Below are 18,133 nucleotides of genomic sequence, written 5' to 3'. Positions count from 1 at the left end.
TCGCAAACTGTTGGTTATCAAGCATTTTGTATTGACCGAATTTCGGAATGGTGACCAATCTTAAGAACTAGCCGACTGCGCCGATATATTATGCTAAAAACTTACTACATCCGCTAATACTCAAGAATACATTTTATTAATAACTTTGTATTGGCACCAGATTCGAACCAGAGACCTCAGACTCTGTAGATACGTAAGCTCAATTGCTGGACGAACGAGGCAGATGCAAATCAATATTAAAATATATTTTCCAGACCGACAGAAGGTAGGTACTTAAAATTAAAAAAAAAAAAGTTTTAAGACGATTATATTTTTATTTCTATTACAGTCGATACGTGACATGTTTGACATTTATAAGTGATATTATTACAGACATTAATAATCACGAAGAAAATTACACATTTAATAACCATATTACAATATGAAGTAGTTGCATTATTCAATGATTGCTATTACGTATAGAATATATCTACTCGTATTGAATTACAAGACGTGTGATTGGTTGGAATTACTTATTCTGTCATATTTAATTTGGAAATAGAATAGATAATAAAAATAAACAACAAAAACATTTGACAGACATGACATTACATATTGTAAGACATTTGACAGATTATCACATGATTGTAAGCTATCCAATACCGGCCTTACTGAACTTTGTTTAGTTAAACATTGATTTCTCTCTTTCTGTCATAATTAATTTTACATTCGAAAGAAGAAGACGACATTGTTTAACTAATCAACTTTTAAAATACATATGGACCGTGAATGATTAGGCTGAATTTGTGCATCTACTTGATGGTGTTTCACTAAAATAGTACGTTATTTTGTTCTATCATTACATAATTGTGTCAAAATATAAACTAATTTGTTTTTCTTAATATTGTGAAACATGTCATGGATATAACACACGGCCATACCTATATTTATTTCTAATATTAAATAAGACATTTGAAAAAAAATTGACATTTAATGTACACAGGATAGTTTTCATAGTTAAAATACATTTAAATACGAAAATCTTATTTTACAATGCCTAATTCTAATATAATATGCGGAAATTGCAAATATTTTTAAATTGTTATATTTTGTTTATTATTTTTTTTTTTTGTTTTGCAATAATTGTTCTCTGCTATAGACAAATACTTTTACGCACCTTAAATCAGCTCATAACGCCATGTGCATTTTACAAGTACGTATTGAAGATTATTTAATGAATATATGTAATGATTTACATATTTATGTAGTTTCAATACATTTATATTTACTTTAACAATTCGAGATCTACTTAAAAGTTCGCTATTAATAATATAACTATATCTGAAATAGGATGTGTTGCTTTAAAACGTGATATACTCCATTGATTATTTATCATTTCGCTTATGACAAGAATGAAGGTACTACAAGGAAATGAAATTCATAAGTTCTACTTTTAAATACATGTTATATAAATATTAAATATCACATTAAACTAATGTCAGTTCAGTCGGGTTACAAACTACGATAGATATTATACACACGGGAACGACATAAGAGGAAATAACACTACCATTGTACGAATACTATATATATTATTATATTGTTGAGACAAACACATTAGAAAGTTGACTAAGGTGAACCGTTACACTAACATTTATAAAATATATCTGCCTACATTTATTACCAAATTAACAATTTAATATTACTTGCTTAAAAATTAAGATTTCAATTTCAATGAGGTAACTAAAAGGGAATGTGTGATCATGGCGTTTCTTGTAAAACGTTTATTTATTTTTTTATCGAAGCATTAATTGTACAATATTTACGCGAATTAAAATATTACTTGTGTAACATATGTTTACCGAAGTCTACTAATAAATAAAACCATTCCTATACATCAGGGACAATGAACATTACGAAGCAAATGCAAATAAAAACGAGGTAGTTATAATTGTTCTGTAGTTTACACGGATTATTCAAACACTTTTTTTTTTCCTTACTTTTGTTTAATACTTATTTATTGCCGGATTTATATGTGTTAATAATAATCGTTCGTTTAGAACAAGGAAATTATTTTAGCAATACATAGGTCATACACTTCATTTATGCTCAATAAAGCAAAGCTTGTTATAAAATTAAAAAGGTAGTTGAGAATTTTTTTTTCAGTCCACATACAATAATAATAATTTACTAGTCACAAACGGAAATATCTACAGTTAAAATTAAGCTTATAACTAAAACTAAAAAAAAAATCATATATCTCGCAAAATATACAAGATTCCGTACGAACATCTACGCACTAATATCACGCCAGAACATATTAACATATGTATTTTATTCAGTATACAATTTAGAAGTGAATACTACGAAGCATTAATACAACGTCGATCGATTGAATGAAATTTCCATCAAGTGCCGATGTCGGCCAATCACAGAAAACCAATCAATACCGTCACTTGTGATTTATGAGACTTCACACTCGTACTCCAAAACAGTCTTGTGATAGAAGAGAAGATACCTGAAAAGGAATATTGAATTTAATTTATATCAACTACGCTAAGCAAATGTGCTCTACTAGCTAGTAGCCCTGTCCCGACTTCGTACGGATAAAATTCGTACAAAGTCCCCTCGCATTTCCCCTCAATGTAATTGGTAATTTCTAAAAATTCTTAGTAAGCTTCTCATCGCGAACGGAGTAATTATGCAAAATTTCAAACCCATCGGGCTTATAGTTTTGGAGATCTCGTAATGAGTCAAGTCAGTAAGCGAAATACTCCTCGTATTTCGCTTATACATAATAGATAACCGATTTCAATGGTAGGAGTAGATAAATAAACAACTTTGACCATGATATGACATCATTGGGCAAAATAAAAAATAATAAAGATGTTATATTGACCAACACCTATTGGTAGTACATAGTGTAACAGAGTTATTAGCAAAACACATTAAATTTAAGGTTTTTATAGGTCCTTAGAGGTCCTAAGAGGGACTATTTTTGATGAACTCTTTCTTTAAGAAATAGCCCCAAAGGAAGTGGACGTGGCGAAGCCTAAAAGCTATGATTAAAAACGAGATTGACTTCATTATGACGGACAAGAGGCAAATATATAGAGATGTCTCCATTAACTACAAGTTCGAGCGCGTTCGTCTAATGAGGTCTACGCTCCGGCCAAAACTGCTCCAAACCGTGGTTCAGTCTAATACATTACAGTTAAAACTGGAGAACCGGTTCACTGCCTTGGAAACCAACATCGACTTTGACATCGACCAGAAACTCGACCAAGTGGTGGATATTCTTAGCGAAGAGGGTACGTAATTCTATCAAGCGCAAAGCGATAAGAGGTCCAAGCTTTCGGGAGTCTGGAGCTAATGCGAAAACGACGTGAAAACCCTACAGTCACTTCGTCAGATCTTAATAAGATAATATATAAGCTGGTAAGACGAGACTTCCGAAACTCCAATACACGCATTATAAAAGAAGCGAGTGGAGAAATCAGGGGTCAAAAGTCTTCGTACAACAGCTAGGTCGAAGCCATCTGACGAAGTTGACCACTTCAAAGGAAAAAGTCGTTGCTTCTAAGCTCGAGATTTTTAAAGAAGTACAGGACTTCTTCGGTAAACTATATACATCAGCAGCGCCTCGTCCCCAACCTGCCCTAAAGATCCTAGAGCCACTTTAACCCACTTTAGAAAAGAGCTGCCAAGACGAAATCGTGATGGCCTAGGGGCAGCTTAAAAATGGAAAAGCCCTTGGGGAAGATGGAATTACGACGGAGCTATTAAAGGCAGCTGGAAAACCTTTACTAGCGCAGTTCCAACGCATATTTAATTCTGTAATCTTTTCGGAGAGAACTCCAAAAGCATGGAACAAGAGTGTTGTCTTCTTCAAAAAAAGGAAACAAAACCTCATTGAAGAACTACCGACTTATTTCTCTCTTGAGTCATGTCTATAAGCTGTTTTCCAAGGTAATCACAAATCGAGAGGAGATCACATTAGAGGATATGTTCAAGACGCTGCACTGGAAAGAGCGGGGCATAAGCGTAAACGGCAAGTACCTTTCACACTTGGGATTTGCAGACGATATCGTCATCATGGCAGAAACCGTGCAGGACATGCAGTATATGCTGAGCAGCCTGGCTGATTCTTCTGTTCGAATTGGTCTCCGGATGAACTTGGATAAAACTAAGATAATGTTCAATGAACACGTCAACCCGGAACCGATAACTCTTAAGGGACTTCCTCTCGAAGTTGTTCAGGAGTATGTATACCTTGGGCAAACTTTGCAGTTGGGTCGAAACAACTGTGAGAAGGAAGCACGTAGAAGAATACAGCTAGGCTGGCAGCGTATAGGAAACTTGATCGGGTCTTTTCGTGACAAATACCGCAATGCTTGAAGACTTAAGTCTTCAACGAGTGCGTCTTACCGGTTATGACATACGGAACGTGGACACTGACAGTGCGTTTAGTCCACCATTTTAAGGTCGCTCAGCGAGCTATGGAGTGTGCTATGCTCGGAATTTCTCTGAAGGATCGAATCCCAAATGTGGTGATCCGGCAGAGAACCAAAGTTATCGACATAGCCCAAAGGATTAGTAAGCTGAAGTGGCAGTGGGCTGGACACATATATCACAGAACCGACAACCGTTGGAGTAGACGTTTTCCGGAGTGGAGACCACGCCTTGGCAAACGTAGCGTAGGACGCCCTCCGGCTAGGTGGAGTGACGATATTCGCAAAGTGGCTAGCAACGGGTGGAAATTGACTAACTCGACGAAGGGTTGATGATGATGAGGTCCTTAATCCTTTCCAATTGCAGGATATATATATAATTATTTTTTCATTATTTTAAAGTGTAAATTGTATGCCATCGTGTACGTACCCTTCGCTGTCAAGGACCTCGCGGAGTGACGCCCTGGTGATCATGTGGTCATCGCACTTGAACCAGCTGCCCTTCATCTGGCGCACGTAAGCCGTGTAGTGTCCGGCATCTAGGGAGCCCAGGTGGTTCACGACCGCGAACAGAGAGTAGCGGTTGTCCTCGAATATCCCTTCGGGGGCGTTGTTGTTGTCCGCCGCGTCCACCGCCCGTCGGTGGGTCGACATGAACGGCGTCATGTCCAGCTCGGCCGGGAAGGACACGAAGGCGGATATTTTTCGATCGATTTGTGAGGAATGCTCGAAGCGTTTCAGATGGAAACTCGCTACTATGGGCAGAGTTTCTAGGGTCAACTGCTTAGTTGATTCGCGATACGCTCTGCAATTGGAGCACTTTATTTTAGCTGCCGATCCGAGGTGTTCGGCTCTGGTGAAGCGCTCTAAGCAAGCTTGGAGAGAGCCCGGGCCGGCCACGTCCAGACTGATATCCCAGAAGGGGTCGATGGTGGTGGAGACTCCCGAGCAGGATGTGCACACGACGTCACTTTGCAGTCCGCCAGTGAATATTTGATCAATGATGCAGTTGCAGCGACCATTTTCCTTCTTTTCTGTATCTTCGACGCCATTCATGCAATGTCTAAAACAGTTGAGTAGTTGTTTAAACAAAACTTGGAGTAGTTAGAGTAGTTTTTTTACTTCTTTTGTTAGCAGGCTTTAGTGATAGACTAGACTAGTCTATATACCGTAACAGCCTGTGAATGTCCCACTGCTGGGCTAAAGGCCTCCTCTCCTCTTTTTTAGGAGAAGGTTTGGAGCTTATTCCACCACGCTGCTCCAATGCGGGTTGATGGAATACAAATGTGGCAGAATTTCAGTGAAATTCGACACATGCAGGTTTCCTCACGATGTTTTCCTTCACCGTCAAGCACGAGATGAATTATAATAACAAATTAAGCACATGAAAATTCAGTGGTGCTTACCCGGGTTTGAACCCAAGTTCATCGGTTAAGATTCACGCGTTCATACCACTGGGCCATCTCGGCTTTTTTTAAATACCTAAAAAGTATTGTGTTTTAAGGATAACATGGACAAGAAATAGTAACCCAGAATATGACTACAGCTAGAGATTAATGGCGAAGAAAACACTGTCTAAGCCAAATATATGGGGTAAGGGTGATGAAGGGACTCATTTGGGTGGTTTTATCGTACCTGTGCAGCACATCCAGCGTAGCGATGAAGAACTCGTGCGCGTCCTGCTGCTCGTAGCCGGCCAGGTGGCGCGCGTGCGTCCAGATCAGGTGCAGCAGGCGGTGCAGCGTCAGCGGGGTCTTCGCGCCGGAATAGAACTCCTGGAAATTATTATTAAGTTAAAGAACAATACAAGCAAAACAGTAGTAGAAGAAGAATACAAAATATCTTATTTTACTTTTATTAATACTAGGAAAGCAGGCTGGCAAATAGGCAGTCTGATTTTAAGTAGTCATCATCGCCAATAGATATTGGCACTCAAATCTGAGATGTTATATCGTCTCCTTTGTTTACTAAAGAGTGGTAAGTTACATTGAGAAATCCAAACACACAATATAATATGGAACTAAATTACTCGTTTCATATATGTATCTGAATAAGATTGAAACTACTCATAGAGTATAATCGGCCTACTTTTTTAGGAAAACATAAAATTCAAATCCATACAATTTCTTAAAATTACTAAGAACTTTAAGACAACCCTACTTACTTGAGCCGAGATGGATCAATGGTTAGGTTAGGTTAGCGTGAATCGCAACCGATGATCGCGGGTTCAAACCCAGGCAAGCAAAATTAAGTTTTGCTTATTTTTTGTTTATATTTCATTTATGCTCATGTGTGACTTATTGTGTGTACTTATATTCATACGAATATACAGATAGATATGTATGTATATGCTTCATATGTATGTTTTTTTTTTATTATTATATACTATATATATATGAAAAGGCAAGTTGATATCTCAAGACTAACATTATTTATTTTTATTATTAATAGAGTAGGCAGACTGGAAAGTGCGCTATCTGAAGGTAAGTGGTCATATGTAAGAAATATTAACAATCCCTTACATCGCCAATGCATCATCAATATTAGGAATTAGGATGGTATGTTCCTTGTACTTGTAACACACGCCCTTTAAACCGGATTATGTATTGCTGCTTGGCATTATGAAACATGAAGAGCAAAATGACCCTATACTCGAAATGTTCAATTAGATTAAATATTAAGGAGTTTTATAATCACGTCCGATCTTATAAAAAAGCGAAACTTTTGTCATAATCAAAATTTCAAACTTATAAGTTAGTAATACAGGTATTATATAGGTACATGTAGTTTATTCCGGTTAATTATCTGCATAGGTATCAAAAAAGTTCATAATATAGCTTAAATGTATAGTAATATTAATTATAGAATAATATAACTCTCATAAAATGTTATGAAAGAACAAAGGAAGCATACGAAGATGGTGCCCGTTTGCGAACGCAATATGATACCGACGCAAATCAATAAAATACAAATTCCATCTAAGCGTTGCACTATTCACTTCGAACTCTCAATAACGCTGCAACTTCAGTACAGATCTCAGGGCTTGTAATGCCCTGACAAAATCAATATTTCACGTGGATGTGATTTATTTATAGCGCAGTTACCTGGAACAGCTTGGAAACTTCACAAACAAGGCATTTTCCGGATCCTTGAGTTTTGCACTTATGTTTCTCGCCTAGAAAATAATCTCGTAGAAGAGGCGTGTGGATTAAAGTCTGTAAAAAAAATATTAAAAAATAAACTTTCAGCTAATTTTATATGTATTGTATACATATTTCATACAATAAATTTACATATGTGCATGAAATATTAAAGGATAAATCTCGAGGGACATAAAACAATTTTTTTTTTATTCAATGGCTTTTAGCACAGCTCATCTTTTTTTTGTCTCACATGTTAAAATACCTACTTTGACAACATGACAAAATAGTAAAAGTCGCGCAGCACGAAAATATAGTTATATTATATTTATCGAATAAAAACTGAAATGATGTTTTATTTTTATAAAATACATTTTTATAATCTCATCTATGATATTATAAGTTATACCTATATAATTATTTAGTATTATTTAACGTTTATTTTGTAAGATAATTAAAAAATGATGTCCTATAAAATAGATTTGATTTAATTTTTTTCATAAAACGTATGAGTAATACCAATTCCTTCTCTATTATTAACTTTCCTAATTACCCCTCCAATTAAGCATAAGGCTTGTACACGGAGTGGGGACGCTAATAACCCAAAGAGATTAAGAACTCCTTGGATTGACCCTGAGGATTTTAAAATTTTTTGCTAGACATTAAAAGAATATGAGGTTTATTATAAAATTCAGAACTATACTGACGGTTATTTAGTTCGAATCAAGATCGTTCCATTGAATAATTAACTAGTTAAGTCGATTAATTATATATTAACGAAATAAAATCAAGTGCAGTCGGAACTATAAATATTTTTAGCAACGAATATTTTGTATATATATAATAAAAAGTACAAACATTTATTTAATACTTGCAAAGTCAAACTATCATAAGTAAAATTATTATATATTTACCTTAAAACTATATCACAGGTTTGAAGTAAAAATAAGATCTACATTCTATAAAAATGAATGAATCATTTGTGAAAATATTGTTATCACAGCTAGATTTTCAAAATAATATTTTTTATATAAATATAAATGTGTCTTATTTATAATAAAGTAATTTTATTTAAAAACACTTTTTAAAAATTTATTAATTGTTAATATATTATAAAAGCAATTTATTTCAAACCTCTTAATGATTTATTAACTATATAACTAATTTTTTTTTTAATTTTATCATATAATAATAAAACCAAATATATATATATATATATATATATATATATATATATATATATATATATATATATATATAGCAAACCAAGGAGTAAAACAAACACAAAAATTCAAAAATATAAATTAATCTCTACTTTGAACACATTTAATTGAACCAGACTTGGTTCAATTAAAATTAACAGGTACAAATTTAGTACTGTCACTATATCTCTTTATTTTATTTGGTATTGTACTTATTGATTTACTGTCTTATTTGTTTATCTGTATTAACAAAATAGGACTTCTGTAAAATTACAGACTACAAACTGAAACATGGGTCACCAGGATGGTATTTAGTATTCAATTTCGTTATTATTAACATTAACGCTATTAATTCTCTCTAAATCTAGAAAAAACATAGAACAGAAGTAATCAAGGAACAATTTATTTATTTAAAAAAAATTACCTGAACAATACAGTTCATAAAGCAAGTAGAGCCAAGGTTCTGTAGACCTCTCAGTCCAATAGTTGTGTGAGGACTGATGAGACGGCGTTTCCGCAGACGTCGAAGAGCCATAGCTTCATTATTATTAGGCAGCCATGGAGTAAATGGCACACTGATTCCTAAAGATCTAAATAAAGAATTTGTTTCAGGTGAATCTTACTAGCAATAACTTTGGTTAAGGAGTTGATATCATATATTTAATTGTGAAATTACCTACACTTGAGTAAAAGATAATAATCTTTTAATTATAAAGTATAATTTTTAGCAGTTATACGATTAAATTGATTATGATAATGTGTAATAATTCAACTGTAAGGGGATTTATAATTATTTAAGTTATTACTTACTTTGCTTCTTTCAACCGAAGTGTTCTAGAAATATCAGTGAACTCTCTATCATAAATATAATCTTGACACTGTGCACAGTATATATTTCCATAACTTAAGTCAACATATAAGAAATGTTTTTTAGTCTTGGAATGATCAAGGACATGTCCCCCATAACATGCAAAATATATGCAATGGAGACAGGAATGCATCCGTGGTCCTGTCTGTCCACAAGCAAAGCACAAACATGATGTAGCCTGAACAAAAATATGTAAATGTTAAAAAGAATATTTACTTTATAATATACACAAAAATATAATTTAGAACATATACAGTGTTGTTTATGTCACCAACTATTGATTTTGATATCACTTTTTAATTTCATAGTGTAATCAACAAATTAAATAAACAGCTGTTTTGAGGTCAAAGATTAGTAATCAGCTGACTATTCGCAGATGACAAAAGAACATTTTAATCTAAACAATCACCGACATGAAGTTGAAAACGATGAACAAGAAAACGAAAAAGTGATCAATAATTATCATAGATAAACATACTGCATTGTAGTTCATTTACCTTGTATCTCCTTGCTTCGTAGGAAGTGCATGACACAAAAAATGCGTGCACTATTTTATAAGGATTTGATCCTTTGGCAGCCTTAAAATTACTTAAGTGTATGCATCCACTGTCATTCATTATTTTGCCTGTTATTTGTAGCACCGGCTATGCAAATTAGGACTGTTATTTACTGATCTAAAATGAAAAACATTATTTTCACGACACTTATTGATTTGAACTTTAAACAAATAATGTAAGATTTATTTAAAGGAACACTCAAACTATAAAATAGCATAAATAAAGGGCGTGTTCTTTTTTCCACACTAAAGATAACCATAGAACAAATTTCTTGAGTACAAAGACGAGATGTACAATCTCACCTCGTTAACGCACGGTTCGCTTCGCCCGACTGTAGCTCTCGCTAGCCTGGGAGTACTTGCGCCCTGCAGCTAGCTACCTACGCTCAAAACATAATAATATATAGTTCTATCTACCTATGCGCCTAATATGTACGTAAAATATATCTATATGTAATAGATATGAACGTAAAAGAAAATAATATACCTACTTATATGTATTTTGTCAATTAATTACATACTTAAATATTCATTTTTGGTACCAATTTATTTTTTTAGTATGTTCTAGTACTTCATTTATTTTAACAACTATTTTGCTATGTGTACAGATCAAATATTGAATAATGTCAATAATAAGTAAATTTCAGTAGTATATTTCTTTCAACTCATTATCATAATAGTACCTATAATTGTCATCTTATTAGATAAAGTATAAGGTATATAATACATATCTTGATCACCTATTTGAAAGTTCTGAATACTCTAGCTAGTAGCTACTGCTCAATTTTCTATATCTAGTTTTTAAAAAGATAGGTACGTATCAATGGTACCTAAGTATAAAATAAGTACTATTTTTCAATATTTTTTATGTTGAATGTTACCAATCAAAATCGTATAACTGAGTGAATAAAAATTAAATAACATATTACATTATTGTAATGTAAATAGGGATAACCTGAATCATGTACATTTGATTTGAATACAATTTAAAACATAGTGATTACATTAAATTCTCTTCGGTTTTCCATACTACATAGAAACTGGAAATTAGGTTAAGCATTATATTTATGAATTATATTGAAATTTAGGTTTGTATCAAACTTATTATGTACTTGTTAGACGATCGATAAAACCGAAAAGAAAAATAACCGATCTAACCAATAATCATCCAAAAAATTAAGTTTGAATTCAATATTTTTATATTCATTGCTGTATTACAAAATATGGATACTTGGTAGGTACTATAGACATGTGACGTTATTTTGACGTTTATTTGCTAATGTTCAAAGTGAATATTATCATAATGTTTTAACTGCTGACGCTCTCTGGCTATTTTCAATCGAAGAAAATTTGTCTTTGTATATATAACAACAAATGCAACAGCAACCATTAACAATTTAAAATGTAAATATTTTTATATCTCGTTTCTCATTCATTGATTTCGTCTATTAATCGAATTAGATAACAATATCAACACGATATTAATTATAGTTTAACTGTATAATAATTGTCAATGAATAGTAAATTATCAAAAAATATTATCGAAATGATACATAAGATCTACCGACTAGTGACGGCAGAGTAGATAGTGTGTATGATCGGTTGAGTAGTTAAAACGTAACAAACAAATAAACTTATTTTCGCATTTTTATAAATATTAGTAAGAAATTGAAATGGACTTAATAACATTCAATAATTGACTTTATTTCCGTGTTTCAACCATAGACTATATGAATATATTCAAGCTTACTCAAGCTTTTCTTCGCAGCTCTATAGACAGCGTAGACAAAGAAACTAATAGACCGTAGACAGAGAACTTAATAGACAAAGGGGTCGTGAAGCCATAATTGAGACAGAGATAGTTTGTCAATGTGTGCGTATAATTGCCATAGTAACTGCATTCCCTGTTATGGAAGATAAATAATTTTCAGGATTTAGTTAAAACAAAATGAGGTTATGAAATTTTACTTTAGAATATTTATATTAATATTATACAATTTCTTTATTAAAATATTTTTTGTTTTCCAACAACATCCAAAAACCATTACATTGTTTGTTTTTTTTTCTATTATCAATAGTGCTTCAGCATCTTTATATGGTACTAGATTAGCATTCTTCTCAGATGTTGAAATCTAAGACACTTAATTAAATTATTAATAAAGAATGGTTGCCACATATATTTCTGTGTTAACCTCTTTTCTCGGAATGTATTTTTTCATTAGAGATTTGAAACCAAACGGTTTTTGTACTTTAAATTATATATCGATACTCGAAATAAAAAATATAGCTGAAATCATCGATACATCGATTGTAAAACCGATTCGACATCTCGCAAGGTGGTTGATGGTGTTGCCATTTCATAAAAGTACATAGATATATAATAATAAATTAATGTACACATTTTCAGAATTCAATTTGTTTTGGGCGACGGGTTGAAATGTATACGATTGCTTTTATGCGTGTTGAAATAAGCCTTGGATGAATTGCAATTTGAATAACGATTACGATTACCATATATTTTAAATCAATCATGATAAAAGTATAACAAATTGTATGCTATGTGTATATTATACGTACATATTATTTAGTTAAAATTTATAAATATTGAAATTATTATAGTTTTGATATTTGTTTTTAATTGAAATAGTATCTATTTTCACGTATTTTATATTCAGTTATTCGTTATTTTTATAATTTTATATTTAGTTTTTGAACGTGCCTTTAACTGGCTGACTGGTCTTTGACTGATGATGAGTACTTGAGTAGTAAATAAATATGGCTGCTAGTCAATTTTAACGATGTAAACTTTTGTTTACTGTTTTTAGTAAATATAAGAAATGATAAGTGAATTTGAAAATTTGTCTCTTGGAGGTAATAACGCTGCAAGTAATCATGCAGATCCATTTACTCATACAGGTAAACTTTGTAGTGTTTATTTTTGAAGAGGCGTTATAGCTTTTTGACCTCGATGAAATTGCTCTGTTAGGCAAGGCAGTAAGTAGATACTGATTATAGTATGTGTGGTCATCTTATTAGCATTCTTTACTGTTTTCAGAGCTGACACCTGAGCAACAAAAGACCTTAATCGACATACGTCGCAGGAAAACGGAATTATTGTTGGAGATTCAGGTTAGTGTATCTAAAACACTGGTTGTATACTTTGGGAATAAAAAAGTATTAAAATAAAAGCACAATATTGCAATACATACTGATAGATTATACAATATTATTTTTGTTAATAAACAATCAGCAACTTTTGTATATAAAATACTTTTGTACAGCCTTTATAATTTAAAATTTGCTAAAATGAACTATAAACTCATTATTAAGCTTAATATAAACATTTGCATATAAAATATGAAGCAATTTAAGTAAAATGTTTGATAATTAATGATATATAATTATATTTCATATCATTATTTTCTCTTTGAAACATTTCATTTATGTCATTTTCAGTTACTAGTATTTTTGTTATAGTTGATAATGTTATTATACAACTTTTTATCACTAAGTTATATGTGCCTGCTTGAGAAACAAAAATAATAATAATGAAATAAACATTAACTATGAGTAAAAGCATATTTTTGCAAAAAGAAAACACTTGAAAGTTATGATTAATATAAAGCTATACATATTATGTGCATTGTCTAAATTTGATATTGGTTAATTTTATACTCATACAATTATCAATAATATGACTATGATATGACTTAACAGTAGAGTAAAATAGAACAACCTCATCTCAACCCTCCATCCATCCCAACCATCAAACCCTTGGATGTTTTATAAGTAGAGTGAAGTTATTTTTGTTAAGTCTGTTTATCAACACCATAAAGCATTTAAGTGCCTCAACCACCGATAAAATTGAGCCACCAGTAAAACATTTCTAAGGAGAGTTGAACTATCAGGCTGGTGGTACTAAAGTTGGCCGTAAGCTACTTAAGTAATGCGCTATAGTGCAAACCCAATTAAATGGGATAAACTTAAAGAAAAACAATAAATAAAAAAGTTACTTCAAAAATAATTATATTGTGATCTTAATAAAAATTTCAAAACGATAATGAATGAAAATTATGTTCTTATGTGTTCTTATTTCTATCAGAGTATGTTTATTTTATATATATTATATAGTGTAATTAGTTCACTAATGTTATTGACATTAATTATCTAGAACCAGCTGTGAATAGATTTTCTTTTATGTACATTGACTGTTCAATTTCCGTAATCCGTAACAGCCTGTGAATGTCCCACTGCTGGGCTAAAGGCCTCCTCTCCTTTTTTTGAGGAGAAGGTTTGGAGCTTATTCCACCATGCTGCTCCAATGCGGGTTGGTGGAATACACATGTGGCAGAATTTCAGTGAAATTAGACACATGCAGGTTTCCTCACGATGTTTTCCTTCACCGTTAAGCACGAGATGAATTATAATCGCAAATTAAGCACATGAAAATTCAGTGGTGCTTACCCGGGTTTGAACCCACGATCATCGGTTAGGATTCCCGCGTTCTTACCACTTTCTTGCCGTCGAGCCAAGATGGCTGTTCAATTTGCAACATATTAATTATCACATTGATAACAGTAGATAGGTTATCATTGATTGGACAATTGTATCACAAACAAGTAAAAGAACATATCACACATAACATGGTTACAATTTTCTAGCAAGAAACTTGGATAATTTTATTTCCTAAGCAATTCAAATAAAGCAACATACAATAATGGAACACTGCTCAATGATACGTGTAATTTCAATGAAATACATATTTGTACAATATATTTTTTATAATATACAGTTGATAGTTATGATTAAATTCATCATAAACCAATAAAAAATACAAAGTATTTATTTCATTTAGTGCATTAATTAAAAAAGAAGATACATTCTATTTATATGTAACTACAATTCAATTTGTTTTTGATTGATATATTATTATATGCAATATTTATTGCATAAATCATACTATCAGTTCCCAACCACTAGTCAATAACCTCGCGCGCCCTTGAAAAGGACCAAAAGTCCTTTAAGGATTTTAGTACACCGATGGTTCCCCCTGCCCTTTCATTCAAAACACTGCAGAGCACACTGACGTAAGCCGTTACTGCTAAGCTTACTACGAATGAAAGAGAGGTATGTAGTTTAGCCAGTTTGTCAGTAACCATCGGTCCGCGGTACGGGTGCGTCGTGCCTAACATACGCCGCCGGGTCATTTAGAGTAACAAAATTCGCGGTTTTTGTAACTTCCATAAAAACTGTAAATTCTACGCGAAGTTAATTGCTTTTTTTGTAGTGACGTGTTATTTATCAATAGTAAGTTTTTGAGTGATAATGCGATTAAGTGGAAATTGCTACGACTACTTCATCTTTCGCCTCTGGTTCAATTTGATCAAAGATTTTGACTAAATTTAGGTGGAGTTATCGTTATTATTTTTGGTTTCAGTGTGGATGATGATTATAAATTGCATTTCTGCAATGTTTATTGTTCCTTTTCAATTGATTTATTTGACTAGCTTTCAATTCAAACAAGTTAACCTTCAAGCTCTACTGTTACTAATCTATACTGTTAGGATAATAAAACCAATGTTTGTGTCAAATCTAGAATAATTCAACTAGTATATGTTTTAGTTTTATGCCACAAATTTGCGTTTTAAAAACAACGTGAATTTGTACGTTAAAAATGTTTTGTGAAATCTTAATGTTCTAATAAAATTTATACAAAGAAAAGTCAAATTAACGATTCTGTTGTATATTTTTCGATTCTTATTAAATTGTGTAAATTAGTGTATATAACTCCGTTATGCATTTTAATAATTTTCCTTAACAATTTAGTTAATTTGTGTCGTTTTTTTATTTGCTGCGATTAGTCATTCAACTGTAGATATGTCAACAACTACAATGTTAGCTTTATGACAGTGTCCTTATCTGACTGTAACGCTATAGGTTCCCGGATCCGAATATCTGCATATAAAATGTTACATTTGTAACAAGACGTTAGAGTAGTTTACACAATAATAAAATATTTGGTTAAATACATTGTTCCACGTTTTTTAAATCAAAGCGTTCAGAAATTTAGATATCATACATGAATTAGTAATCATTTTATTTACATTACATGAAGATAATTAAGATATAACGTTTCTTAATTACTTTAGACACATTTTTGTGACTTTGAATACTTCCGTTGTTGAGTCATCGTGTTATCAAAAACATGTTTTTACTAAAAATTAAATTTACTTAATGTTTATTTTTTCTACGCAATAAACCATACTGTCATATTGGACAATGGACGTGAATCAATGTTGTTATCAAGTTTCCTTTGCCCGCTTCCGGACTGGAGCTAGCAGCTTTGATAACAAATGTCGATATTCAGATCGGTTATAACAAAATATTTCAATCACAGATTGTTGCCAAATACTTCACGGAATACTGTCTGTATTTCATTAATGCACGAAATGGTTAATCGTCACATTAAATGTTACAATGTTACGGCTATTTCTTTATTAATTATCTTAATTGAGTAATGTCATAATTATAGCATATAATATTATGACGAACGGTACTTCGGAGAATCTAAAGTTATCGGTTGTTTTAAGTTTTTACATAATACTCGTATCTACATTTTATAAAGTAATTATAGTAATAAATATTAATACTTAACGTATTGCATTGTTATCGTAAACTTGGTCTTAATTTTATACAACATGTAATTTGATCAATGTTTAATTAGGTAGGTATTGTAAACATCCTTTTTGAACACTTTAATTAATGTTGAACGAATTCTGTTTATATGAAATCAAGATAAACTTCAAATATTGTAAATAAACATTGCCTCGCATTAACTTCTCCACTAGAGATAATCGTCGATATATGACGGAATTTGTCGCATACGTAGACACGTAAAAAGATAATCAGCTACGTTTAGTTGTCACGGTGCCAAACTCGGTGGCGCCCGCGCCTCTCTTCAGTCGAGTGCGTTCCTTAGCGGGAAGTGTATGGCGCGCGATGTGTTTGCATGTTCGGTTGCTGTGCGGCGCGCTCTGCTGGCCGGTGCTGATGCGCTGCGCTCGCGCCGCGCGCACCTATGACGACGACTATGATCAGGTGTGTCATCTGTCACCGACCCCGCTTATTGTGCACTATGAAACCAAATCCTTTACCGTATAGCTTCACCTGTAACTTTGCAACAATTGACGTAAGCGTTGACGAATATTCGTAACATTTGTAGTCGTACACTTTTCACTTATTTTGCTTTATTTAGGCCAGTTTGTTTAATGCTAGCGGCTTGTCTGTAGGTACCATCGTATGGTTCTAACTTCGTTGATATCGATTTATTATTGAGAATAAATTCCAAGTTGTGTGAAATTGTGATGTGCGTGGTGCATTAGCGCTCCTCGAGTTATGTTTATCAAGGCCGCGCCAGTGGTGGCCGAAGAGGAGCGCCGCGGTTCAGTGTCCAATTGGTTTTCGTCGTTGAGACGTGGCGGTCGGCGCAAACGTGAGGATAGTGCAGTTCCGACCGGTTATGGCTCATTAGGCAGAAGGAAGGATGGCACCCAGTCTCGCGGCAAGACGAGGTCGGCCTGGGATCTAACCACCGTCACCAGACTGGTCTGTATATTTATAAAATTCACTATCTATAAGTGAAAGGCATTTTGTATGCACACCACTGGAAACTACAGATTTGGCAATTATCCAAATGCGCTGGATCGATCATGCTTTTTGAGTCTGCGTGTAAAACGATTGCTGAAAAAGATTCAGTGACTTCTAAATACAATACTACTATTGCATATCTTAAATATTTACTAACAAACACCATCAATAAAAATTGTCGCTTATAAGTCGATATTATAATAACGTATTTTATATCATTCAAATGCGGGTACCATTAAATTTAATGGGTACAGTGTTTGCTTATGTGCATCCAAACACCCGTTTTATTT

At 32.9% G+C, this 18,133-nt stretch overlaps 2 protein-coding genes across 4 annotated transcripts in view; one reads left to right on the top strand and one right to left on the bottom strand.

Annotated features, from left to right (window-relative positions):
- Positions 1–309: 309 nt before the first annotated feature.
- On the bottom strand, positions 310–10,715 carry LOC126770557 (ubiquitin carboxyl-terminal hydrolase nonstop). Its single transcript, XM_050490012.1, has 9 exons — positions 10,688–10,715; positions 10,500–10,576; positions 10,138–10,314; positions 9,583–9,818; positions 9,197–9,362; positions 7,535–7,645; positions 6,066–6,205; positions 4,861–5,493; positions 310–2,497 (listed from the first exon to the last, which is right to left on the bottom strand). The coding sequence occupies exons 3-9, from the start codon at positions 10,255–10,257 to the stop codon at positions 2,443–2,445; spliced, it is 1,461 nt and encodes a 486-aa protein (XP_050345969.1). The 5' UTR covers positions 10,258–10,314; positions 10,500–10,576; positions 10,688–10,715; the 3' UTR covers positions 310–2,442.
- A 2,241-nt stretch (positions 10,716–12,956) lies between these two features.
- LOC126770574 (cytohesin-1) overlaps positions 12,957–18,133 on the top strand; it is a 41,917-nt gene continuing 36,740 nt past the window's right edge. Inside the window, exons 1-2 of one of the 3 annotated variants that reach the window (XM_050490036.1) lie at positions 12,957–13,112; positions 13,252–13,325. In XM_050490036.1, the coding sequence (XP_050345993.1) occupies positions 13,034–13,112; positions 13,252–13,325 (153 nt within the window). In that variant the 5' untranslated portion in view covers positions 12,957–13,033. Of the gene's footprint in view, positions 13,113–13,251; positions 13,326–15,342; positions 15,504–16,966; positions 17,295–17,485; positions 17,802–18,133 lie in introns of those variants that run through there. The other 2 variants (XM_050490035.1, XM_050490038.1) reach the window with 2 other exon arrangements.

Source organism: Nymphalis io, chromosome 9, assembly GCF_905147045.1.
Source record: "Nymphalis io chromosome 9, ilAglIoxx1.1, whole genome shotgun sequence".
In the NCBI taxonomy this organism is placed as follows: domain Eukaryota; kingdom Metazoa; phylum Arthropoda; class Insecta; order Lepidoptera; family Nymphalidae; genus Nymphalis; species Nymphalis io.
Note: the sequence above shows the minus strand (reverse complement) of the source record. Positions and strands in the feature narration are given on the sequence as shown.